General features: G+C 45.0%; 1 protein-coding gene and 1 pseudogene across 1 annotated transcript in view; one reads left to right on the forward strand and one right to left on the reverse strand.

Moving 5' to 3' along the window:
- The first annotated feature begins 238 nt into the window (after positions 1 to 238).
- The window catches only part of Chrna5 (cholinergic receptor nicotinic alpha 5 subunit), a 28,355-nt gene continuing 6,761 nt past the window's right edge, over positions 239 to 21,832 (forward strand). Inside the window, exons 1-3 of the mRNA NM_017078.2 lie at positions 239 to 401; positions 18,546 to 18,697; positions 21,298 to 21,342. Coding sequence (NP_058774.2) covers positions 296 to 401; positions 18,546 to 18,697; positions 21,298 to 21,342 — 303 coding nt within the window. The 5' untranslated portion in view covers positions 239 to 295. The remainder of the gene's footprint in view (positions 402 to 18,545; positions 18,698 to 21,297; positions 21,343 to 21,832) is intronic.
- Positions 16,149 to 17,384, reverse strand: Zc3h15-ps2 (zinc finger CCCH-type containing 15, pseudogene 2; annotated as a pseudogene).

The following is a 21,832-nucleotide window of genomic DNA, read 5'->3' on the forward strand; positions in this document are numbered from 1 at the left end:
AGACTTGAGGAGCTGCGAGTGGATGGGGCTGGACCAGGGGCGGAGCCTAGAAGAATAGGGTGCGGACTCTGGGGGCGGGGCTGCGGGCCATCGGGGCGGGGCCAGGCGCCACAGCTCCGCCCTCGGACTCCGCGGATCTTCCACGGAGCAGCGAGGTGGGCTTCGTTCAGGCGCTGAAGAGCGAGCGGCGAGCGGCGAGAGACACCCGAGGAACGAGAGGAGTTCGGCGGCAGCCCGCTTGCTCGGCCCCTCGGGGTCCGGAGTTATCCGCGAGGCGGCCGTCGGCGGGCGGGCGATGGCGGTGCGGGGGTCGCGGCGGCGCGCGCTGCGCCTGCTCTTGATGGTGCAGCTGCTGGCAGGGCGCTGGCGGCCGACCGGGGCGGCGCGGGGCACGCGGGGAGGTGAGCTGGGGCGGGGCTGCGGGGCGCGGGGCCGCGCAGCGGGGCTCCGTTCCGTTCCCCTTTCTTCTGGAAATTCCGGGTGAGGTTTCAGGTTAGCACCCAAATGCAAAGAAAAGGCCCGTTTCGGTGTTCGGTGGCTGTCACCGTTGGGTGGCTGGTGTAGGGCGTGCCTCGGTACAACTTTCCTAGAGCTTGCCGCTGTCATCGGGCTTCCCACTTTGTGGCTCGTTCACGGTGTGGAGACTTTGGGCTTAATGCTCGCTCGCCTTTGAGACTTTGTAACCTACCCTCTCTTCCCTCACTCCTGCAGCGTCTTTGCTAGAAGAAGCAAACGTTTGCTGACGAAATGCTAGGCAGTTAACATCCCGGCTTCGGGACTCATGACTTATATCTCCGTACCTCGTCGCTTTGGAACACAGCTCGCTCACACAGCTCGCTCGTACCCCATTCCCAGCCCCCTCGCTCTCCCGCTCCCCGTCTCCCTCCCCAAGTCAGCGTTTCAGATGTTGTGTGATGGGATAGAAACAAACAAACAGCCTAGCTAATACTTTGAATTTCCAGTGCTTTAGCATATTTTAGTCAGCCCATTAAGTACTTTGGAAAAAAAAAAAAAGCCATCAAACTACCATTTCTGGAGCACTGTGGTGTGTCCTATACTAGAGAAGGTGCGGCTCCTTTAAGTGAAAGGTTGCTGCACCCTGACGTTCAGTTTGAGTGAGCCGAGGATACCTGGTGGACCTTTATTTGTCTTTCTAGTCTTAAGGTTCATAGACTGTGAGTCCTGCTTTTCTTTAGGAAGTGGTAACTTCACAGACTAGAGGATGGGTCTATTGAAGCCATGAAATCTTTGCAGAGAGTGTTAACAGTTTAGAGAAGGAAAGGGATGTTCTTGTCTCAAATTATGTCTCCAGTGTGTCTTGTCTTAGGACAGAATTCAGTCCACCGCTTTTGTCCCTTGAAAAATGAGCACAACACTGCTTTACTTTTCCCAGCTGTTTTCGGGATCGATTGGTGCACATAAACGCCAGGCGGTGCCTGACAGCCTAGAAAATGGTATCCCTGCCTCTTTTGAGAGAGCTGGGAATTCGAAAAGGTTTCCCTGTTTTAAGATAAATCATTGTTGCCAAGTCTTCAATGGTGTGAATAGCTAACTCTTTTGCAGGGCTTGGTGTTTTAACCAGAGTTGATGACCTACTCTTTTCTGTTCCCACTCAGTGGAGCTTCTTTAATAATAACCATCTGTGTAATAGTTTTTCTCCCCATACAGCTCCTTAAGAACTACGATTCCTTTGTGTGTGGGTATGTGCATGGACTGGTAGAGGCCAGAGGTCAGCCATGGGTATTGTTCTTTGGGCTGTCCAATTTGTTTTTGTTTGTTTGTTTGTTTTTTGTTGTTTGTGACACTCTCTCACTGTAACCTGGGGCTCATGGGTTAGGATAGGCTAGTTGACCATCCTGTTGAATTCCATGGACCTGCTTGTGTCTGCCTCCCTAGTGTTGGGATGACTAGGGCAGTTTTTACAGATTAGAAGACCTTCTTGCTAGGCCTTTAACATTTTGCTGTGGGTTAAACCTAGGTCTTTGTGTTTGTGCAGCAAACAAACACTTTGACAAGCTGAGCCATCTCCCAACCCTTAAGAGCTTCTCTGCTCTTCTGTTTATCTTTGTGTCCTTAATACCTAGTTTATTATAGGAGTCTAGTAAATGTTTATAAATGGATGAATGGAATAATATTACCCTGGATATTTTCTCACTTGGAAGAAAAGGCCATTAAATATTCGCCTGGACGGCTCTAAACTTCTTAAGTTCTGTGCATTCTAAGTGAGTGTCGTGAGGAAGACCATGAGTGATACAGAGCGATATTGTTGCATATTTGCCAATACATGTTAATATGCTTTTGTGTTCTACTACCTTTGACTTCTCAGTGGCGGAAGCTCCGTGTGGAGTTAAGAGACCTAGGAGCTGGCTGTGGGTTCTTTTTTTTTTGAGGGGGGAGCATATTCAACTTTGCTGACTCCTTATCTCTCCCCCTTTAAGATGGCAGAGAGGGGTGGGTGTTTTTCAGAGAATTGATTTTTACATTTATGTTTTATTGTTCTCATGTTCATCTTAGATTCTCACCATAGCTCTTATGGCTTCCTATGAGCCAAATCCCAGACAAAAATAATTCTCGCCTCATCAGCCAGCAGCCATACCTATTTGGCTGACTGAAGGTCGAAGAGCTGTGGAAAGTAGCCTGGAAGGCAATTTCGTTGGCAATGAAATATAATTTACCAGTACATTAAGATAATATAGGTCTCTGAGCTGACCTGTGATAAGGACATTTATGGAAATTAAACAGTCATTAGTTAGGTGTAGTTCTTAGCTGTGCAGCATTTCAAATGGTTGAAACTTTTATTTTAGTGTATGTTCTTCAGTCAAAGGGAGGTAAAATAATTTCATAGAAATACACTCATGTGGCTGTCAACTTCACTTTTATCATTTATTCCCTATTTTTAAAGAAAGTATTGACATTTATTGAGCATGCATTCAGAGCTCCGACTTTGTACGTTTTTAACTCCCACGAAGCAACCACAGTGTGTGAAGTATTTCCAGCAACTCATCCTGCAGGATTCATTCAGGACAAATCAGGCGCTGGTGAGATGACTATAAACATAATTCTCCGCCTTTTTAGAGCTTAATTCATCAGAGGAGGAGGTTGGTATACAAGTCATTTGTATGATTTGGTCTAGGCTGCAGCTGATGGATGAGAGAATCTAGATTTGAACTTGGGGAGTCTGGCTGGAGCTTTGCTTTTCGTCACTATTCTTAGCTAACCTCATATTTTACTCAGCCAACAGAGGTGAAACGGAACAGGTATTTAACTTTGGGGGGTTAATATTTTAATATATACTTTTAGTGAAAATGGTTTTTTTCATACAATATCAGTTTCCATTCCTCAACTCTTCCTGGATCCCTGCCTCCCGACCCACACAACTCTATGCCCACCCAGAGAACAAACTAGAATTAAAAAAAAAAAAGAAAAAATACAAAATACAAACACATACATACACCACAAACAAAACAAAACCCCACTAAATTAGAAATCATAATATACAAGCGGAAAGACTGGTAAGACAAAACAACAACAAAACAAAATAACAACAAAACAAAATGAAACAAAAGCCCAAACAAAGCAATATGAGGCAAACATGTCTGCAAAACTATCATTGAGGTTGTTTTGTTTTGGCCATCAACTGGGCATGAGGCTTATCCTTAAGTGTGTTTAATATACCCAATGAGACTCCATTGGAGAAAACGAATGTTTTCCTTTACAAGAGGTTGCCAATTTGAACTTATAAGTGGGAGACCATGTCTGAGACACTATCTGGCTTGAACCTGTGTGGGCCCTGTGCATGTTGTCACAGTCTCTGTGGGCTCATGTGTGTGCCACTCCTGTTGTGTGTTTTCTTGACGTCACCCATCCCTCTAGCTCTCAGTCTTTCTGCCTCTTCTTCTGTATAGCTCCCCAAGCCCTTGGGAGACTGGTTTAATAAAGACGTGCTGTTTTAGACTAAGCATTCCAAAGTCTCTCTCCCTCTGCACACATTGCCCAGCTGTGGGTCTCTGTGATAGTTCCCATCCGATGTAGAAGGAGGCTTCTCTGATGGTGGCTGAGTGAGACACTGGTCTGTTAATATAGCAGAATGTCATTAGGAGTCATTTTATGGCTTTGTCCTTTTAGTGGAACAGTGGTATTTGGCTTTCTGTTTTGTGTAGTTGGTCTGAGATCCAGTTAGAATGGCTAGTCACTCCTACAGTGTGCTACCACTGCACCAGCATGTCACGTAGGCATGTCACTGCTGTGGATTGCAGAGTGTGTGGTAGAACATCTTCCAGTACCGTGAACACTAGTCAGTAGGAGTGACAGCTCTAGTTAGGCACCAGTTTGACTTCTCTGTGTTCTATGAGATATGCAAGTGTTGACTTCAGTCACAGGGCCTCACTATCAGTCTGTGGGAAACAACCAGTAGCTTTGACAATAGACCGAGATGTTTGGGGGTTTCCATGACATCCCTTTGGCCAATGACTCAGCTAGATGTAACTTTTCATTATTTGGTGAGTCTGTTTAGATTTCGTTCCTATATGTATGGAGTTATGATGACTGAGGTGATTCTAGGACTGGATATCTATCATTGTCTTTGTTGGTTGGGTATTCCCTTCCTTGATTTCTATTGCCCTCTCTGGAATTTTCCACCCCCACCTGCCCATGCCCATGCCCATGCACGGAGACATGGTTTCCATGTAGCCCTGGCTGTATTGGAATTAGCTCTTTGGACCAGGCTGATCTTGAATGCAGAGATCTGCCTGCCTTTGCCTCCCAAGTGCTGAGATTAAAGGCGTGTTCCACCACACTGCCCTCTCTGGATCTTAGGAAAGTGTGGCAGCAGGGGTTCCCTGGTAGAGAGTGCATTCTGCAGGCTGGTGGGCATCAGAGAGGAATGAGATGGGTGAGAAGGAAGGCTGAGAGGGCCTCTGGGAAAGAGCTAAGGGGATCCTGTCCACACAAGTGGCACAGTCCCCAGGGAATTTGAGGTGTGGTGGGATCAAGGGTTTTGCACATAGATTGTAGTTAGACAAAGAATAGGTCTGGAGAGACAAGGATGAAAGGGATAGGATGGTCCTGGGTCTCTGTCAAGAGTTGGAGTCTCCATGGATGGAGCTGACAAAGGAATGGGAAGAGATAGAAGGCGGGGCTGAGAGGCTCCACAGAAAGGAGCATATGGGGTCTGAACCAAGGTTCAGCAGAGACCCAGGGAATGCAGGCAGGGTGGAAGCTGCCTTTGTCGTTTTTGTGTATACGCTTACATCTAACTTTCCACACAGTTTATTTTGAAATTAAAATTTATTTTGACCAGGTATGGTGGTACTCACTTGTATTCCCAGAACTTGAGTGTCATTGGAATTTCCAACACTAATAAGCTTGTATAAAAGACACACAATCCAGTTATTGTAATTATAAGCCATATGCCTGGATTGGGCAGATCTAGAGCTGTTCTCACTCTTCCCCAGCTATGAGACCCCTTGTTACCTGTGTTTCTCCCAGACACACAGCTCTGGTTCAGTGTGACTTCTCCTCCTCTTCCTCAGTCCTCTCCTCTTCCTCTAGCTTCTCTCCTCTTCTTCCTCCAGCTTCTCTCTTTCCTTCTCTACCTCTCAAGCCTCCAGTCCCACCTTCCCCCTCCACTGCCCAATCACAGGCTCTAGCCTTTTATTGACCAATTAAAATGGAGAGGAGGTTCACAGGGCATCACCTGAGTACATGATGGTTTACTTGTCAGGGGCCAACCCTTCCTGAGGAACCAATATTAACCCCAGAATATAAACAGCAGCAGGCTAACCCACTACCTTTGGGAGGCAGAGCATCAAGCTAACCCACTACTTTTGGGAGGCAGAGGCAAGAGGAGTTCAAGGCCATAGAGAATGGAAGAAATGTTTTGATAGCGATTCGCTTTTATAGAAGATTAATGCCTACAATATAAAAAGAACTTGAAAAAAAAACACCCCAATACAGAAACTCAGTCCTGTTGGTAAATGGGCTAGCACCCGTCAGAGGCTTCTCAAAAAGATGAAATAACAGATAGTCAGAGCACATATAAAAATGTTTCACATCCCTAGCCATCAGGGACAGAATTGTTCTTCTCCGACTCCTGAGAATCCCACTTGCAGTCCTGTTGCAAGGCCTCTCATACTTTGCTGTGTGAAGGGATCCCTTGGGGGTTAAGGGCATCTGGGGATTCAGAAGGTCAGAGGCAGGGCCTAAGACTCAAATATCTCTAAGCTTCCAAGGGAAGTTTGTGAAATTCATGCTGTACTTGAGTTTCTTTCTTTCTTTCTTTTTTTTTTTTTTTTTTTTGCTGGCTTGTTTTTAAGGCAGGGTCTCATGTAGGCCTGGTAGATGTCATTTTTGTATGTAGCCACTGCTGTGGAGAGCACACTTTAAGTAGGAGAGCTATCGAGGTAAGTCCCCATTCGTGTCAACTAGTGTCATTCTCAGGGTCCAGTGAAAGTAGTGTATGTTCACCTCTATGACACAAAACTAATAGAAGCCTGGGGTTGAGACTGGAGAGATGGCCCAGAGGTTAAGAGCACTGGCCGCTCTTTAAGAAGTCTGGAGTTCGGGGTTGGGGATTTAGCTCAGTGGTAGAGCGCTTGCCTAGGAAGCGCAAGGCCCTGGGTTCGGTCCCCAGTAGGAAGCGCAAGGCCCTGGGTTCGGTCACCAGCTCCGAAAAAAAAGACCCCCCCCCAAAAAAAAGTCTGGAGTTCAATTCCCAACAACCACATGGTGGCTTACAACCATCTGTAATGGGATCTGATGCCCTCTTCTGGTGTGTCTGAAGACAGCATACTCATATACGTAAAATCAATAAGGAAATCTAAAAAAAAAAAAAAAATCTAATGACAGAGAGAGAGACAGAGACAGAGACAGAGACAGAGACAGAGAGACAGACACACCTAGGGCAGGAGAGGAGAGATGGCGTAGTGGTTAAGAATACTTGCTGCTCAGGGTGTAGCACATACCCTTAGTCCCGGAGGCAGAGACAGGCAGATCTACGTGACAGCCAGGGTGATTCAGAGGGGGAAAGAAGTACCTGCTGCTCTTTCAGAACCCACATGAAGTAGTTAAACCACTGGAAACTCCAACTCCAGAGAATCCAGTGCTCTCTTCTGGCCTCTGTATGTACACTCACAACATGGCACACACATACACATAGATTTTTTTAAAAAATCTGAAAAGACTAATAGAGGCCAAGTACTAGCTCCTTGTTCACAGAAAGCAGCTCTCTACCCCTTTCCCTTTTCTTGTTTTTTCTTGAAACAAGGTCTCCTTGTGGCTAAGGCTGCTCTTGAACTCAAGGATAGACGAGGCTGGCCTCAAGCCCAAGGTCTTGGGGCTGGAGACATAGCTCATTGGTTAAGAGCACTTATTATTACAGAGGACCTGGGTTTGATTCCCAGCACCCATATGGTGGCTCACAACCTCCAGTCTCCAGTTCCGGGCCTCTGAGGGGATCAAGCACTCATGTGGTGCACACATGTACACACATGCAAGCGAAATACACGTACGCAGAAAGTTTTAACTTCTGGCTACAACAAACTCCTGAAGAATTCCTGCCTGAGCCACCTGGGTGCTGGGACTGTAGGCACGTGCCTGGTTCTCATTTCCATCTTTCTCTGTTTCCTTAAGTCATTTTAAGTCATTATTTGTTCATAACTGGACAATCCTAAGAAAAGACTCAGCCTCAGCTGAGAATGGCCTTCGACTCCTGATTGTCCTGACTGCAGCACAAATCTGGGCTGACAGGGGTGTGCCACCCCGACGGCTCCAGGGGAAGAGGTTTGCAGGAGTCTATGAAGGTCAGATAGGCTTCCCAGCTCCCCGCGCCCATTAGATGTTTTATTTCCTAACACTGTAAACGTACTAGCTTAAACATATATTTATTACCTACTGAAAGAATTCTAATGCCAAGTTAAAATAGCAAACTCTGCATTTATTTGATTTTGATAATGCTTAACCTTTTTTTTTTTTTGAACTCCTTGAGGACTATTGACTGGGCATAAACCTAACACTGCCTGAGGTCATTGTGTTACTCCTTAGGTTCTGAGAGTCAGGGAAAGAAGCAGAAATGAACTTTGTAGTAGCAGTTGCAGTGTAATTGTGTCCTGGAATTTTGTGTTAAAAATCAATGGAAAACAACACCCCCCGCTCATCTGTAATACTAAAACAATGATTAGTAAGCGTTCTGGCCCGATTTGTCACATCGAAAGCGCTGAGCTCATGCATACTTAGTCCCTCATATTAACTAAATACTTATGCTCCCTGCTTTATCCTGACAGCTCTTAAAATAGCTCTCCTAGGACCGCAGCAAGGAGGAGTTTTTTTTAAAAAGGTATTAAAGTCATTTTTTTTGTTAACTTAAAGAAAGATACAAGGAGACTTAGAGGGGAGCATTAACTACTCCAGAAATGCCTTCATTTTGGGTCGGGAATAGAGCATATCTCTCACCATTACAAATCCTTTTAGGTGCACGATGTATTTCACTCTCACGGAGCCTGTGAAGAAGTTAGGGAAGGCTCTTGGCAGTACCTAGCACAACTGAAAGTGTGCATACCCTTGACTTAGCAGTCCTAATTCTAAGGGTCAGCCTCTGCTTAAGAGGGGAAAGACAGATGTACGAGGATGCCAGTTACAGCATCTTCTGTAGCATCATCATTGAAAACAAATCCAGAGGGGTTGGGGATTTAGCTCAGTGGTAGAGCGCTTGCCTAGCAAGCGCAAGGCCCTGGGTTCGGTCCCCACCTCCGGAAAAAAAAAAAAAAAAAAAAAGAAAGAAAAGAAAAGAAAACAAATCCAAACGAACACCGCATAGACGCCTGCCTGTGAAACCTTAAAGTACGACCCGTGCCCATAATGCAGACTGATTTTTACTTATGAAGAAAGAATAGAGGTAGATGGATAACTGTAACATAGTTTTGAATGGAAAGTAAAGCCAAGGAACTTTAAAAGGGAGATATGTGCTATTCTGGGCATATATGATGTGCACGTGCGTTTGTAGTTAAAATGCGTACCCTTCAAATTATGAGCAGTTAACTCGAGTCAGAAAGAGGAGAGGTAGATTCCCTACTAAACGAACTGCTAGATTTGAATTGTAACAATGATTGTACCTTACTTTTGTAATGAACGTTATCATTCAGAGAAAAAACAGGTCAGGGCCTCTGCTGCATACTTGCTACTGTTTGAGCGGTGCTTCTCAGAGAGGGGCATTTTTTGGTCCCCCTCCTCCCACTGGGCAGTGCCTAAAGGCACTTATGGTTGTGGCATAAAGACAGTGTATCTGGGGTAGAAGCTGAAACACACAGCTCCAGGAGAGCTCCCACACAACAAAGAATCGCCGGTCTCAAAATGTCAGTCAAGCCAAGTCAAGAGATCTTAACGTTTAGATTAGAAGGTTCCAGCCATGTTTAAGCTTGCAGATTGTATATTGGAGCACATGCCAGAAAGCACCGTTCTTATTGTGCGGTGTCCTCTGCATGGCCACAGAATTCTAAGTACGACACAAACAAGTTTGCATCCCAGTAGGCCATATGCTGTGTCCTTGTGTTCTGTTCTGCCCCTAATGCAGCGGCCACCATGGTCACAGCCATCCTGGATCTGTTGAGAGGAAACACTGAGGTAGGTACAGACTTGGGTTCTGGTGTGTTTCCAAGCTGTGGCAGATGCTGAAGGCTTAACAACTTTTGGAAGAAACTAACCATTGCAGCAGATGTCTTAATTTGTAGGCTGGAAAAAGATTGGCAGTAGCCACATTTTTTCACCAACACGTTGGTGACTCTTTCAAGAATTCCTACTTTTCAGTGAGAAAAATTGTAATCCTTCATGGGAAAATGCCGTAGAGAACACTATCAGGCATCCCTAGAAGTGGCTTTTACAGTCCTTAACTGTATCTTTGGCTACTTAGGATCAACAGTGGGGAAAATGTAAATTTTTTTTTTTTTTTGGTTCTTTTTTTTGGAGCTGGGGACTGAACCCAGGGCCTTGCGCTTCCTGAGCTAAATCCCCAACCCCGAAAATGTAAATCTTGAGAAACGACTTGGACATGGGCCTGGAGAGATGGTTCAGTGGCTAAGATCATTGACTGCTCTCCCAGAGAACTGGGATTTGATTTCCATTGCCCACAGGATGGCTCACAGCTGTCTGTAACCCACATTTCCGGGGGATCTTGTGCCCTCTTCTGGCCTCGACAGGCATTGCATGCATGTTTCACAGCTGAGCACTTGGGCAAGCATGGAGAAAAAATAAAACTAAATAGATATTACATTACTTAGATACCACCTGCTATAGTAAGAAAATTTATTTGATTTACATTAAAACAACTAAGCAGAGGTTATCTTTTTTTAATGTTATTTGTTTATACATGGGGTCTTAACATTGTATGTAGCCCAGCCTAGCTTTGAACTCAGGATCCTCCTGCCTCAGCCTCCCTCATTCTGGAGTTAAAGGTGTATATCACCACGCTCAGCTTATTAGTGTTTTATAATGAAAAATTGAAACATATAAAATTGGTCCAGTGTGGTCAGTTCTAGTAGCCCAGACCTGTAGATTCAACCAAATGAGAAACTTAGGCAGGAGGTCACAGTTTCTGGTCCTGCCTGGGCTACAGAGTGAGTTAAGGCTCAGCTGGAGAAACTTATTGAGAGCTCAGGAAGCAAGGAGAGGGCCGCGTGTGTGGCTTGGTGCCTGGCAGGTTGAAGGTCTTAGGTTCAAACCCCTGAACTGGAGGAATGGATGCTTTAGGGAGAGGGAACATCTAGTGTAATGGATTGAGAGTTCTTGCCATACATTACGAACAAGTATATTTTGCCGATGAGATAATCCTCTTTTTATATAGATTAGATATTATAGCATGCAGAGGTCAAAGGCCACACATTCAGGGAAGGTTTTCAGCTCTGCAGTTCTGTTCTCTTCTTCACCAGAGTGAAATTAAGGAGCAGGGGTATTTCTTTGGAAATGAGTGTAATTTTAGTAAATTACTTGACTTTGAGTCATTAGACAGTCCAGGCTGACCTTGAACCTGCTCTGCAGCCTGTGCTGGACTGGAAGTCTTGATATTTCTCCCTTAGGTCCCTGCATGCTTCAATTCCCTATGGGTGCCACCATCCCTGCTTTTATGTAAACATTTTAAATGTCATATTCCAATTCTTCAAGCGGAGACAGTTGGTATCCAGAATTAAAACTGAGTCTCTGGATGTTAATGACACACACATCCCCACACGATACCTGTCACACACATTCCACACGGTACCTGTCAGCTTAGCTTTCATTTGTTGGACTTTCGAAGACTTGAGAGGAACTGTCATGGAGTGCTTATGTGCTTCTCCCAGGCGGCTTAACTACTTGGTTCCCTGGTTTTTTTTTTTCAGGGATTTGTGATTTATGGCAATTAGTACACTGACAATCTCCTCACTAGCTTTAATGACTAGGCTTGAAGGCAGGTGTGCTAACACATACCTGTGACTCTGGCACCAAGAAGTAGAGTCAGCAAGAGCTAGGACTGTATGCAAGCCTAGGTTATGGAGTAAGACACTGACTGAAAGGTTAAAAAAAAAAACCACCTCCCCCCAAACAATCTGCTTTTCCAAACAACACCCCCCGCCCCTACACACACAGACAACTCGGAGAAAGCTTTGTCATCGACCACACTGAGAGTGCCTTGTACCACACACACGTTCTTCCTCTGTATCTTTGCAGGGTTCTGGTGCCTTGGACTGCCTGGAAAGCATCTCTGTTGGATATTGGAAGGCTTCAGAAAGGCTCTGCAGTAGCTGCTTGCTTTGTGTGATCGCCTATAGAGGCCTATCTTCTTCTGTTATCATAGCAATTATTTGTGGAATAAAAGCAAGCTGTTGCAGGCACTTACACACACACACACACACACACACACACACACACACACACTTCTAGCCTCCACAATAGCCTTTTAAGGTAGGTACTGTTCTATACCTGTTCTCACAGGTGTAGAAATCTATATGCGGACAGGTTAGGACACTGACCGTGAAGTCACATGGTAAATATTAGGGACCAGAATGGGCTCTAGCCTGAATATTTTAAAATTCCAAGTTTTGTTTTTGAGAAGAGGTCTTGATGGTCTTAAATTCTTAGGTTTAAGTGATCCTGTATCACAGCCTCTTGAGGAGTAGATCTCAGCCTGTGGGTTATGACCCCTTTGGGAGTCGCACAGCCTTTTCACAGGGGTCGCATATCAGATATTCTGCATATCAGATATTTACATTACAATTTATAACAGCAGCAAAATTACAGTTATGAAGTAGCAACAAAAGTAATTTTATGATTAGGGGTCACCTCCTGAAGAGCCACTGCTCTAGAGTGAGACTACAGGTGCATGCTACTATGCCAGCCTTAGCTCTCAAACTCTTAGCAAGTGTGCTGTGGTGCTCCTTATGTTCAAATCTGAGGCAGGCAAGGTCGCTATAATTTTAAGACGATGAGTCTAGTGAACTTCAGAGAAAATTAGGACAGCTCTCATGCCAGCTGTTCAACAACCAAAGGTAACATTCTAAATCGTTAGAGAAAAATGAGGTTCAGCATATGGTACCAAGTGATTACCGGCTCACTTATTCAGTTACATGTTTGTTCCTTGAACAGAATGCATGGCTACCATTCGTCTCTGTGTTATTAAGTGTAGAGACAGAGGGATGGGAAAAGCACACAGTGAGAAGACAGACTAACCATAGACACTCAAGGTCGCATAGCTGCAGTACAGATGAGCCACACTGCTCTGTGCAGAGGAGCCTGCAGTGGTAAATAGTTATATGCTCCTGGCTCTGGACGCGCCCAAGAGCTCTGGATCCGTCAATGAGAAGACAAATACACACAACCTTTATATTTTAATATGTCTAACTTGCTTAATGGTTGGGCACTTCCAAACCTCCCCGAGGCTAGCATACGTTCTCCTTGTTACTCCTGAGTTAACACTTTCTAATTATCTTTGCTGTCCTGTTTACTTCTGGGCAGCCCTCCCATGGGGCTGCTTTCCCTTTGCACCTACGTTTCGGCCATCTTATCATCCTATTCCTTCACGGCATGGTCCATCCTATGCCCTTTTCAGCCTCTATTCCTTCTCCTTCCGGGTTTCTTTTTTTTTTTTTTTTTTTTTTTTTTTTTGAGCTGGGGACCGAACCCAGGGCTTTGCGCTTCCTAGGTAAGCGCTCTACCACTGAGCTAAATCCCCAGCCCCTCCTTCCGGGTTTCTTGCCTGGGAATCCCAAAAGTCCTGCCTCTGTCTCCCTGCCTAGCCATTGGTCACTGTCAACTTTATTTCACAATCAGAGCCAGCTGGGAGGCAGGCTTCCTTTAGCCTGCAAACGGTTTTTTTTTGGGGGGTGGGTGGGTGGGGGTAACAATTCGCATTAAAACACAAGCGCTAGAGGAACGCAATGAGAACTGGGGCAGGAAAGAGGTTTCAAAGAAGTGTTGGCCGAGATCTGAAGATTGACTGACTTAGCCAGGGCGCAGGGAAGGAAGGGCATGCGCCTCATAGATGGGAAGGTGTCCTAGGTCAGAAGCTGATCCCTTCAGTACAGTTGGAACCAAGGAGAGCAATGACAGCAGAGGGAGGGACAGAGCATGGGAAGCTGAAGAAGGCTGTTGGGCTGATGTGTAGCATCAGCCAGTCCATGTTTTGAAAGGAGTGTCTGGATCTTGGCTGAGAACCACAGCATGGTGAGCAAGTGGAGTGCAGCCAAGATGGCGCTATAACTGATCGCCTGGCCCGTGGCTCCTCCCTCTACCTGGATGGCGGTCTCGGTCTCGGGCGGGCAGAGAGACTCCTCCAGTGCTGGTATCCAGCAGCTTTTGCTTCTGGCAGTGTTTGGCAGCAGTAGTCAAGCGGTATCCCTAGGTATTCCCTCCTTTGTGCTTCCTGTATCAGAGCTTTTGGCTCGTGGCATAGCTGTGGTCAAGGCTCCAGGCGTGGGGGCGGAGCCCTGGAAACTTGAAGGCTCTCTGGAACTCTTCTTCAACCAGAGCCTGCAGGTTCTCCTCTCTGACCCCTTACAGCCTCTGTTCTTCATTTCAGCATTCTATTCTCTTGTTATTTCTGTTTTCTAACTTACTTTCTTTCTCCCGGACACTCTTGAACTGATTCACTGCCCCAGCTTGGCTCCCCGACTCAGCCTCTGGCGAGACCATTCAGGGTGCCTGTTTCCAGCGAGAGTAGGGTGCCTGAGGACAGCTATCAAATGTCCGCCTTCTTCCACCAGGCAGGACCCAAGGTCACTCATGCATGGCAGCAAGTGCCTTCACCTCCTAGGCCATCACATCGGTCACAGAAAGCCCTCTGCAGCAGTAACAGCAGTAACAGCAGGACTCCTCCCCTTCTGCCCAAAGTGGAAATGGTTGCAGGGTGGTCCAGAGTTCACTGATGCTTATGGAAGCAAGCAATCTGGTGCACATTGTTTAAGGCAGTCCCGGGGCTGCTCCTTTAGGAGCCAGAGTGATGAGCTGCAGTCAATCTATAGCTTTATTGTGATTTCTGTAGCGTTCTACACTCTATCTAGTAGATCTAGATACACTAGCTATCTAGTTATCTGTCAGGCCCATTTGTTTTTTGCTTAAGGCAACTGGAAGATCAAGGAAGAGAGCTAATTAGAACTCAGATATCTTCATGTTCCAGTGTGTGCTTAGTTATTAGGCCATGGTAGCAGAAGAGGTGCTTACAATGTGCGTTTGAAGACCTTAGTGGGAACTCATGGTAACTGATTTTAGCAACACTTAATGCCTGCACAGTGCTCGGGGGGGGGGGGGGATGGGGAGATCCCCTCATCCGTATCCCTTAGAGACCAGTTTGGTTATTTTCTTAGGGTTATTTATTGTATTTTGTGTTCACGAGTGTTTTGCTTGCATGTATGTATGTGCCTTGTGTCCTGGGAGGTTGGAGAAGGCACAGGATCCTTTGGAACGGGTGTTGTGGATGGTAGTGAATCACCATGTGCGTCCTGAGTACTGAACCTAGGTCTTCTGTAAGAGTAACAAGTGCTCTTAATAGCTGAGCCATCTCAACAGCCTGTGAGACTACTTTTAGTAGAATTTCTCCAGTTCTGGAGAGGGATTCAAGTAGCTTGTGATTAGCCGGTGATGGCAGAGAGAGTAGGAAATTTATGTGTTTGAGAATTTTTTTTTTCAGAGCTGGGGACCGAACCCAGGGCCTTGTGCTTGCTAGGCAAGTGCTCTACCACTGAGCTAAATCCCCAACCCCACGTTTGAGAATTTTTAAGGGCAAAGTCTGTTTGACTCTGATTATGTATAGCAGTGAGGGAGAGAGCGGTGTCAAGGGTAACTCACAGTTTTTAGACCACAGAACCAGACCTCTGATGGGCTCACTCTCTGCGATGGGAAAAACTGTCAGGGCCATTTTGGGAAGGTTATGATCATGTCCTTGGGATTCTCTTTATAATAGAGGGCAGAATTTACAAATATATAGCAAGACAAATTCAGTAATTCATTCAATATCTTTATATATAAAGTTAGACCAACTAAAATACAGGCTTTATATTTCTAGTTAATCAATGGATTTTACTTCAGTATATGTTTTTATTTTTTGGATGTATGGTGGTTTTTATTTACAACTCTATTGGCAAAAAAGGGGAGAACTTCAAACAGCTTTAATACAGGGCGCTGTAGCTGACCCTGTTGGATTGAACAAGTCCCATTCTCAGTGTCCATGTACAATACTGAACCTGCGTATGCAGTTTCCTTTATCAAGTGCACTGCTCACTTTTCAGGACGTCTCTAAAACATAAAGACAAAGGAAAGGAAGCCACTCATTAGAAACTGCATCAAACACAAGTGTTTTAAGTGTGAATTTGTTGTTCCTGGAAATTACACATGAATGAAAACAAAAGCTGGAAAAGCGGTTACACTTCCTACATGAGTGGACAGTTACAACAGTGATCGTCTTCCATAATGACCATTTTTAATTTATCACCAACTACTCTGAACGTACTAAGAGCTGTAGTCAGAGTCAGAAGAGAAGACGCAGGGAGAGTATTCCTTTTGGAGGACAGAGTCCCTCCAGAATCATCACGGGGAAATAAGCATCCTGTTGATTCCGGGTGGCAAAACAATTAACGTTGTCAATCTCAGTTCACGCTCATCGTATTGAGCCGACCTACTTTTCCTCCTTGTCGTCATTCTTCTGAATCAAGTGTGTCTAATTCTTCTTCTAGTTCATCCAGATCTTCGCCATCAACAGGAACAGCATCGATGGACCCATTTTCCTGTCCTCCCCCTCCGCTGACCTCGTCCAAATCACTTCTTTCACCATTTTCAGCCAGACCTCCAGAAGTTTCACTCAATTTGTTCTCGTCTCTATCTGACGCATATGTGCTGATCTTTCAAGACTGGCCACAGTGACCCCTGTCTCTTCTACATCTCTTGGGACGTGCAGGCTTAGATCTATGTCATTTACACCCACAGAGTCATCAACCTCATCACCTCCTGTTCCCTGAATATAACGGGTATTGTCTGCTTCCTCGCCGTCATCATTGACCAACTCAGGACGGAATTCAAATACCTCATGACCACTGATCACCAGCGCTTCCCTGCTTTCAGTCAGCTTTCCGCCTCTCCATATCTTGTTCAAGTTTATCAATCTTTTCTTGTCCTTTCCTTTTCTTCCATGGGAGAAAAGATTCTAGAGTGATTTTGGTAACATTTGGACCTAGGGCAGAACCCCCTCTTTCAGTTAGATCTTCTAGTGAGATTTCGTCGTTTTTCTCTTCTTTCTTTTTGTCTTTCTTTAGCACAAACCCAGGAGGAAGTGCGAGGCGATACATGCAATTGTCCCCACCTCCAGGGCACACCCAAAGCAGCCATACTTGTTATTTTCAATAGCTTCAAGAAAATGCACACTATTTGAGTTTTTGTTTTTTTCTTTCCGCCTCACTGTGCTTCTCGTTTTCTACTTCTTCCAGCCTCTTCTCATCCCAGTTATCCACAGTATCCTTTTCAAGTTCGTCGTCTCTTGCATCAATGTAAACACTTCGCTTTTCACATCTTCTCTCCCAAGTGGGGTCATGAGAGAACCTACACTCACCTCCTTTAGTCCACTGTCCCTGTCTGAAGAATGCGCACACCACAGATTTGAGGTCCCCACCTTTACTTATTTTTTGTGCAGCAACAACCAGTTTGAACAACCCATGTAGTTCTTGTGGTTCTTTCTCCAACTTCTTTTCAGCTTCACTTTGTGCTACCTGATGTGGATTCTGTTGTCCAAATTTCACTTGATGAGCGACAGCCTTAATAAATTTCTGTCGCTTTGCTCCCTTCTTATTCTTTAGTCCAAAAGTTTTGTCCTCAATGATCTCCTTCTTCTGCTCTGCCTTGTTGCTGTCCCCAGCCTAAGCCTGTTTCTTGGGGGGCATCTCCGAGGCGGGGGCACCAAGCCGTCTGTGACACAGATGGCTACCACTGGGGCGTCCAGCAGCGCGGCGGGAGTTCAGTATATGTTTTTATGAAGGAAAGTTAGAATTTATTAAGTCTATCTGAATTTGAATATCAATCCCGATATCCTGACAGTGGAAAAACCTTTACTTTTTGTTTTGGCAGCGAGAGGCATTGGACCCAAAGCTACATTCCAGTTCTTGTAGTCCACACAGGGAACAAATTAAATACATACATACATACATACATACATACATACGTACATACAGATGTACATAGATGTTAGATACATACATACATACGTACATATATACCAGCCCCTGGTATTTAAATGGTAAGTTGCTCTGTATTAACTTTGAATGTTTATTAAGAAGTTTAGGATATTTATTTTTTCTTACCTTTTTATATTATTTGATTTTATTTATTTATTTGTAATTTTTAAATTATTTATTTACTTTATATCCCTATTGTGGTTTCCCTTCTCCTTCCTTCTTAGTCCTTCCCTCTCCCCTGCCATCTCAATTCAGAATATTTCTATAGTGACTAATCTCATTTAACTAAGAATTATATCTGAACCCGAGTGTCTCTAACTTGACTATAGTGCTTGAATTTCATTTTAAAAGTCACATTAGGAGACTGGAGAGATGGCTCATGTGTTAAGAGCATGTACCGTTCTTGTAGAAGACCTCAGCTTGATTCCAGCATTCACATCAAGCAGCTCCCAACCATCTGCAACTCCAGCTCTGGGAGAATCTGACACCTCTGACCAGTTTGGGCGCCTGTATTCGTAGAGAGCACATACCCTTGCCATACACACATATAAACCCTGGACACACACACACACACACACACACACACACACACACACACACAATTTAAAAGAAATCTTAACACTAGCTGAATGGGTGTAGTGGTGGGCCTATCATCCTGGTACTTTGGAGGTGCAGGTAGGAGGATCAGGAGTTCAAGACTATACTCAGTTACATAGGGAGTTCAAGGCCAGTCCGTTTCAAACAAACAAATAAACCAAAAACAATAGTAACTTAAGTTTTAATAGGATTATTGATAACGCTGATTTTCTTAAAGTATGGGTGCTTGGGGGAGAGCAGCCAGCATTCTAATTTCTCAAACTTGTTATGCAGGGTTGCCTGAACTATCCTCTGCTGCCAAACATGAAGACAGCTTGTTTAGGGATTTATTTGAAGACTACGAAAGGTGGGTTCGCCCTGTGGAACACCTGAGCGACAAGATAAAAATCAAGTTTGGCCTTGCGATATCTCAGTTAGTGGACGTGGTAAGTATTCATGCCATTCCATGCCCCACCCCTGCTTAGGGAAGTCAGGGTTTCCCAGGTGTCTGTCAGCCACCGGAGGTTACCAAGGTGACCAAACATAGCCCTTTGCTCAGGGGGCTATTCAGAGAACAGTTACTAGTGTGTCACAGGCAGAGTAATGACACCCTGCTTATAAGTTGTTGTGAAGTTTAGAAATTGTTTTATGTCATTTGCTAGCAGTAAGTCTATCCTTAGTGAAATTTAAAGATATCAAAACATTTTATATTGAGGTTCCCCTTAAATGTATGTGAGCGTGTGCTGGGACTTCAGTCTCAGCACTAGGAAGGCAGAGGCAGGTGGATCTGAATTTGAGGCCAGCCTGGTCTACATAGCAAGTTCCAGGATGGCTAGGGCTAAACAGAGAAACCCTGTCTCAAGAAAGAAAAACCATACTTCAAGCATATCAGGGACTAGAGAGAGGCTTGGTGGCTAAGAGCTCGGGCTGCTCTTGCAGAGGTCAGGGTTGCTTCCTAGTACCTGTGTAGTGCTCACTACCACTCCTCCCAAGTTCTGAAACTCCAGTTTCAGGGGATCTGGTGCCCTCTTCTGACCTCCATAAGCACTGTGTGCACATGGTGCATATACACACATGCAGGCAAGACACTGATACACATTAATAAAGCAATTTTTCCAGAGAAATTTTATGTATCATCTATCAGGGGTGAATTTTCTGCTTCTCAGTGTTTACCCTAAGGAAGTCACACTTTGAAAACTAATTTCTTCTTGTTCTGATAATACCAATAATTCTTTTTTAGTATAGTGAGCAAATATTTACTTATATTAAAAATAATATTAGTGTTATGAGTACAGAAGTAACATGATTTTTACAGAGTTTTTAAAGTATAAAAAAGTAGAAATAAAATAAACAGATTCATATTGTACCGTCCATTGGTGACTAATGTTAATTCTTGATAGCTGAGGTAAGAGGGTGGTTCACACTTATCCCAACACTTGGGATTGATAATCAGGAGTTCCAGGCTATCCTCTACTACAGAGGGAGTTTGGGGCCAGCTTGGGCTCCTGAGACCCTGTATTTTAAAAAATACAATTTGTGTATTTCTTGCCATTTTTTTCCTTTTGTGCCATTTTACAAACTTGGAATGTTTATTTATTTCTTTTTTGTGTGTGTGTCTATGAGTACCTTGGCTGTATGCACTTCTGTGCATCATGGCCATGTCTGGTGCCTAAGAAGGTGGTGAACCTTTGTGGGAATTGAACCCAGGTCCTTTGCAAGAACAACACATGCTCTTAACCACTGAGCCAACTCTGCAGTCCCTGAGATGTGTTTCTGATACAATTTTGCCAACTGCTTTTCTCTCAAATTCTCGTATTTCTATTTGCATAAAATGGTCTAGTTTTCTTATAATGATGTTTGTACACGAATGTCTGAATTCTCCTTCCTTTAAGAAGGGCAGGCTGAGTACAGTAGCACATGCCTTCCCACCCTTTAGAGCTAAGGGAATGCCGTGCTCATCTTAGATCCTCCCTTGAATTTGAGGAGATGTCGTAGCTGAGACCCTGAAACCTAAATATAGAATTGCTAGCAGCATATGCTTTAGGGTCGTTTACCTGAACTACAGAATGTTTAGAGGAGCAATAGCGGGTTCATCTTTTTTTTTTTTAAGATTTATTTATTGTATATGAGTACACTGTAGCTGTCTTCAGACACACCAGAAGAAGGCATCAGATCTCATTACAGATGGTTGTGAGCCACCATGTGGTTGCTGGGATTTGAACTCAGGACCTCAGGAAGAGGAGTCGGTGCTCTTAACCACTGAGCCATCTCTCCAGCCCAAGGGTTCATCTTATTTTCTTGAGAACCAGATGAATTAGCATTGTGTTCATTCCGTATGAGAGGAACACACATTTGTACTGAGACGTACCAATTATTGTGTTTAAAGCTGATGTTTTTAACACCATATTGTTAAAGTTTGAGAGAGAGGGGGAGAGGAGAGGAGAGGAGAAGAGAGGGAGGGAGGGAGAGAGGGAGGGAGGGAGAGAGAGAGAGAGAGAGAGAGAGAGAGAGAGAGAGAGGAGAGAAGGTGGGGAAAGAAGCAGGGCAGGGCAGCTGTAAATCTCAACTGGTGCAGGGAGGAGGGAGATGGAGAGGAGAGGAAAGCCTTTTTTTTTTTTTTTTTTTTTTTTTTTGGTCTTTTTTTTCGGAGCTGGGGACCGAACCCAGGGCCTTGTGCTTCCTAGGCAAGCGCTCTACCACTGAGCTAAATCCCCAGCCCCGAGGAAAGCCTTTGAGTTGGGGTCAGCAGTGAAGGTCTGAGAGCAGCTATAGAAAGAGGGCAGGGTCTTCAGAAAAAAACGAAGAGAAGGCCAGAATGTCAGGGAAAGCAAACTCATGCTTTCAGTTGATATTCAAAGAAGAACTAGAAAGGAGAAATGAAGTTACATTTTCTGGGAGGGGGTTGTCAGAACTCAGAAAGGTAGGCGGTGGCTTGTCACCGTTAGGTGATGCCTGTCACTGTGAGCAACTGCCACAAATGCACACATTCCTGAAGAATTACTGCCATGTAACAGAAACAAACAACCTTCCTTCTTCTTTCCAACAGGATGAGAAAAACCAGCTGATGACGACGAACGTCTGGTTGAAGCAGGTGCGTACGGCAACCGCACAGGCACGGAGTGAGCAGCTGGCAGCACTGTGTATGACGGGCCCTACAGCCAGGAGGAGCTGGGGGGTGCCCTGTGGATTGTCAGATCGCAGAAGCCGAGAGTAGATGGAGTTACTGCGCTCACTGTGCGTGTGTGTGTGTGTGTGTGTGTGTGTGTGTGTGTGTGTGTGTCTGTATATACTCGTTTTGAACCAGGGTCTGGTTCTGTAGCTTCAGTCTTCCGCCTTCCTCCTCCCAAGTTCTGGGATCAGCACTGGAGAAACTGCATTAGCGGAACTGACAGAACTCACTGCTCCTCAGGATCTCCATCCTAGTGCCTTAGAGACTGACAGTCTGAGAGAGGACCACACGGGAATGAGTACGGAGAGCGTTAGGGACTGTACTTGTCAGCAAGTAAAAGGCCCAGAGGAGGGATCGCATCTAGTAAGGGAACCGGTGTGGCTAGCAGTGTGTGAGCCACGGGGAGGGGTGT

The sequence above is a fragment of the Rattus norvegicus genome, chromosome 8, assembly GCF_036323735.1.
Source record: "Rattus norvegicus strain BN/NHsdMcwi chromosome 8, GRCr8, whole genome shotgun sequence".
NCBI lineage: Eukaryota > Metazoa > Chordata > Mammalia > Rodentia > Muridae > Rattus > Rattus norvegicus.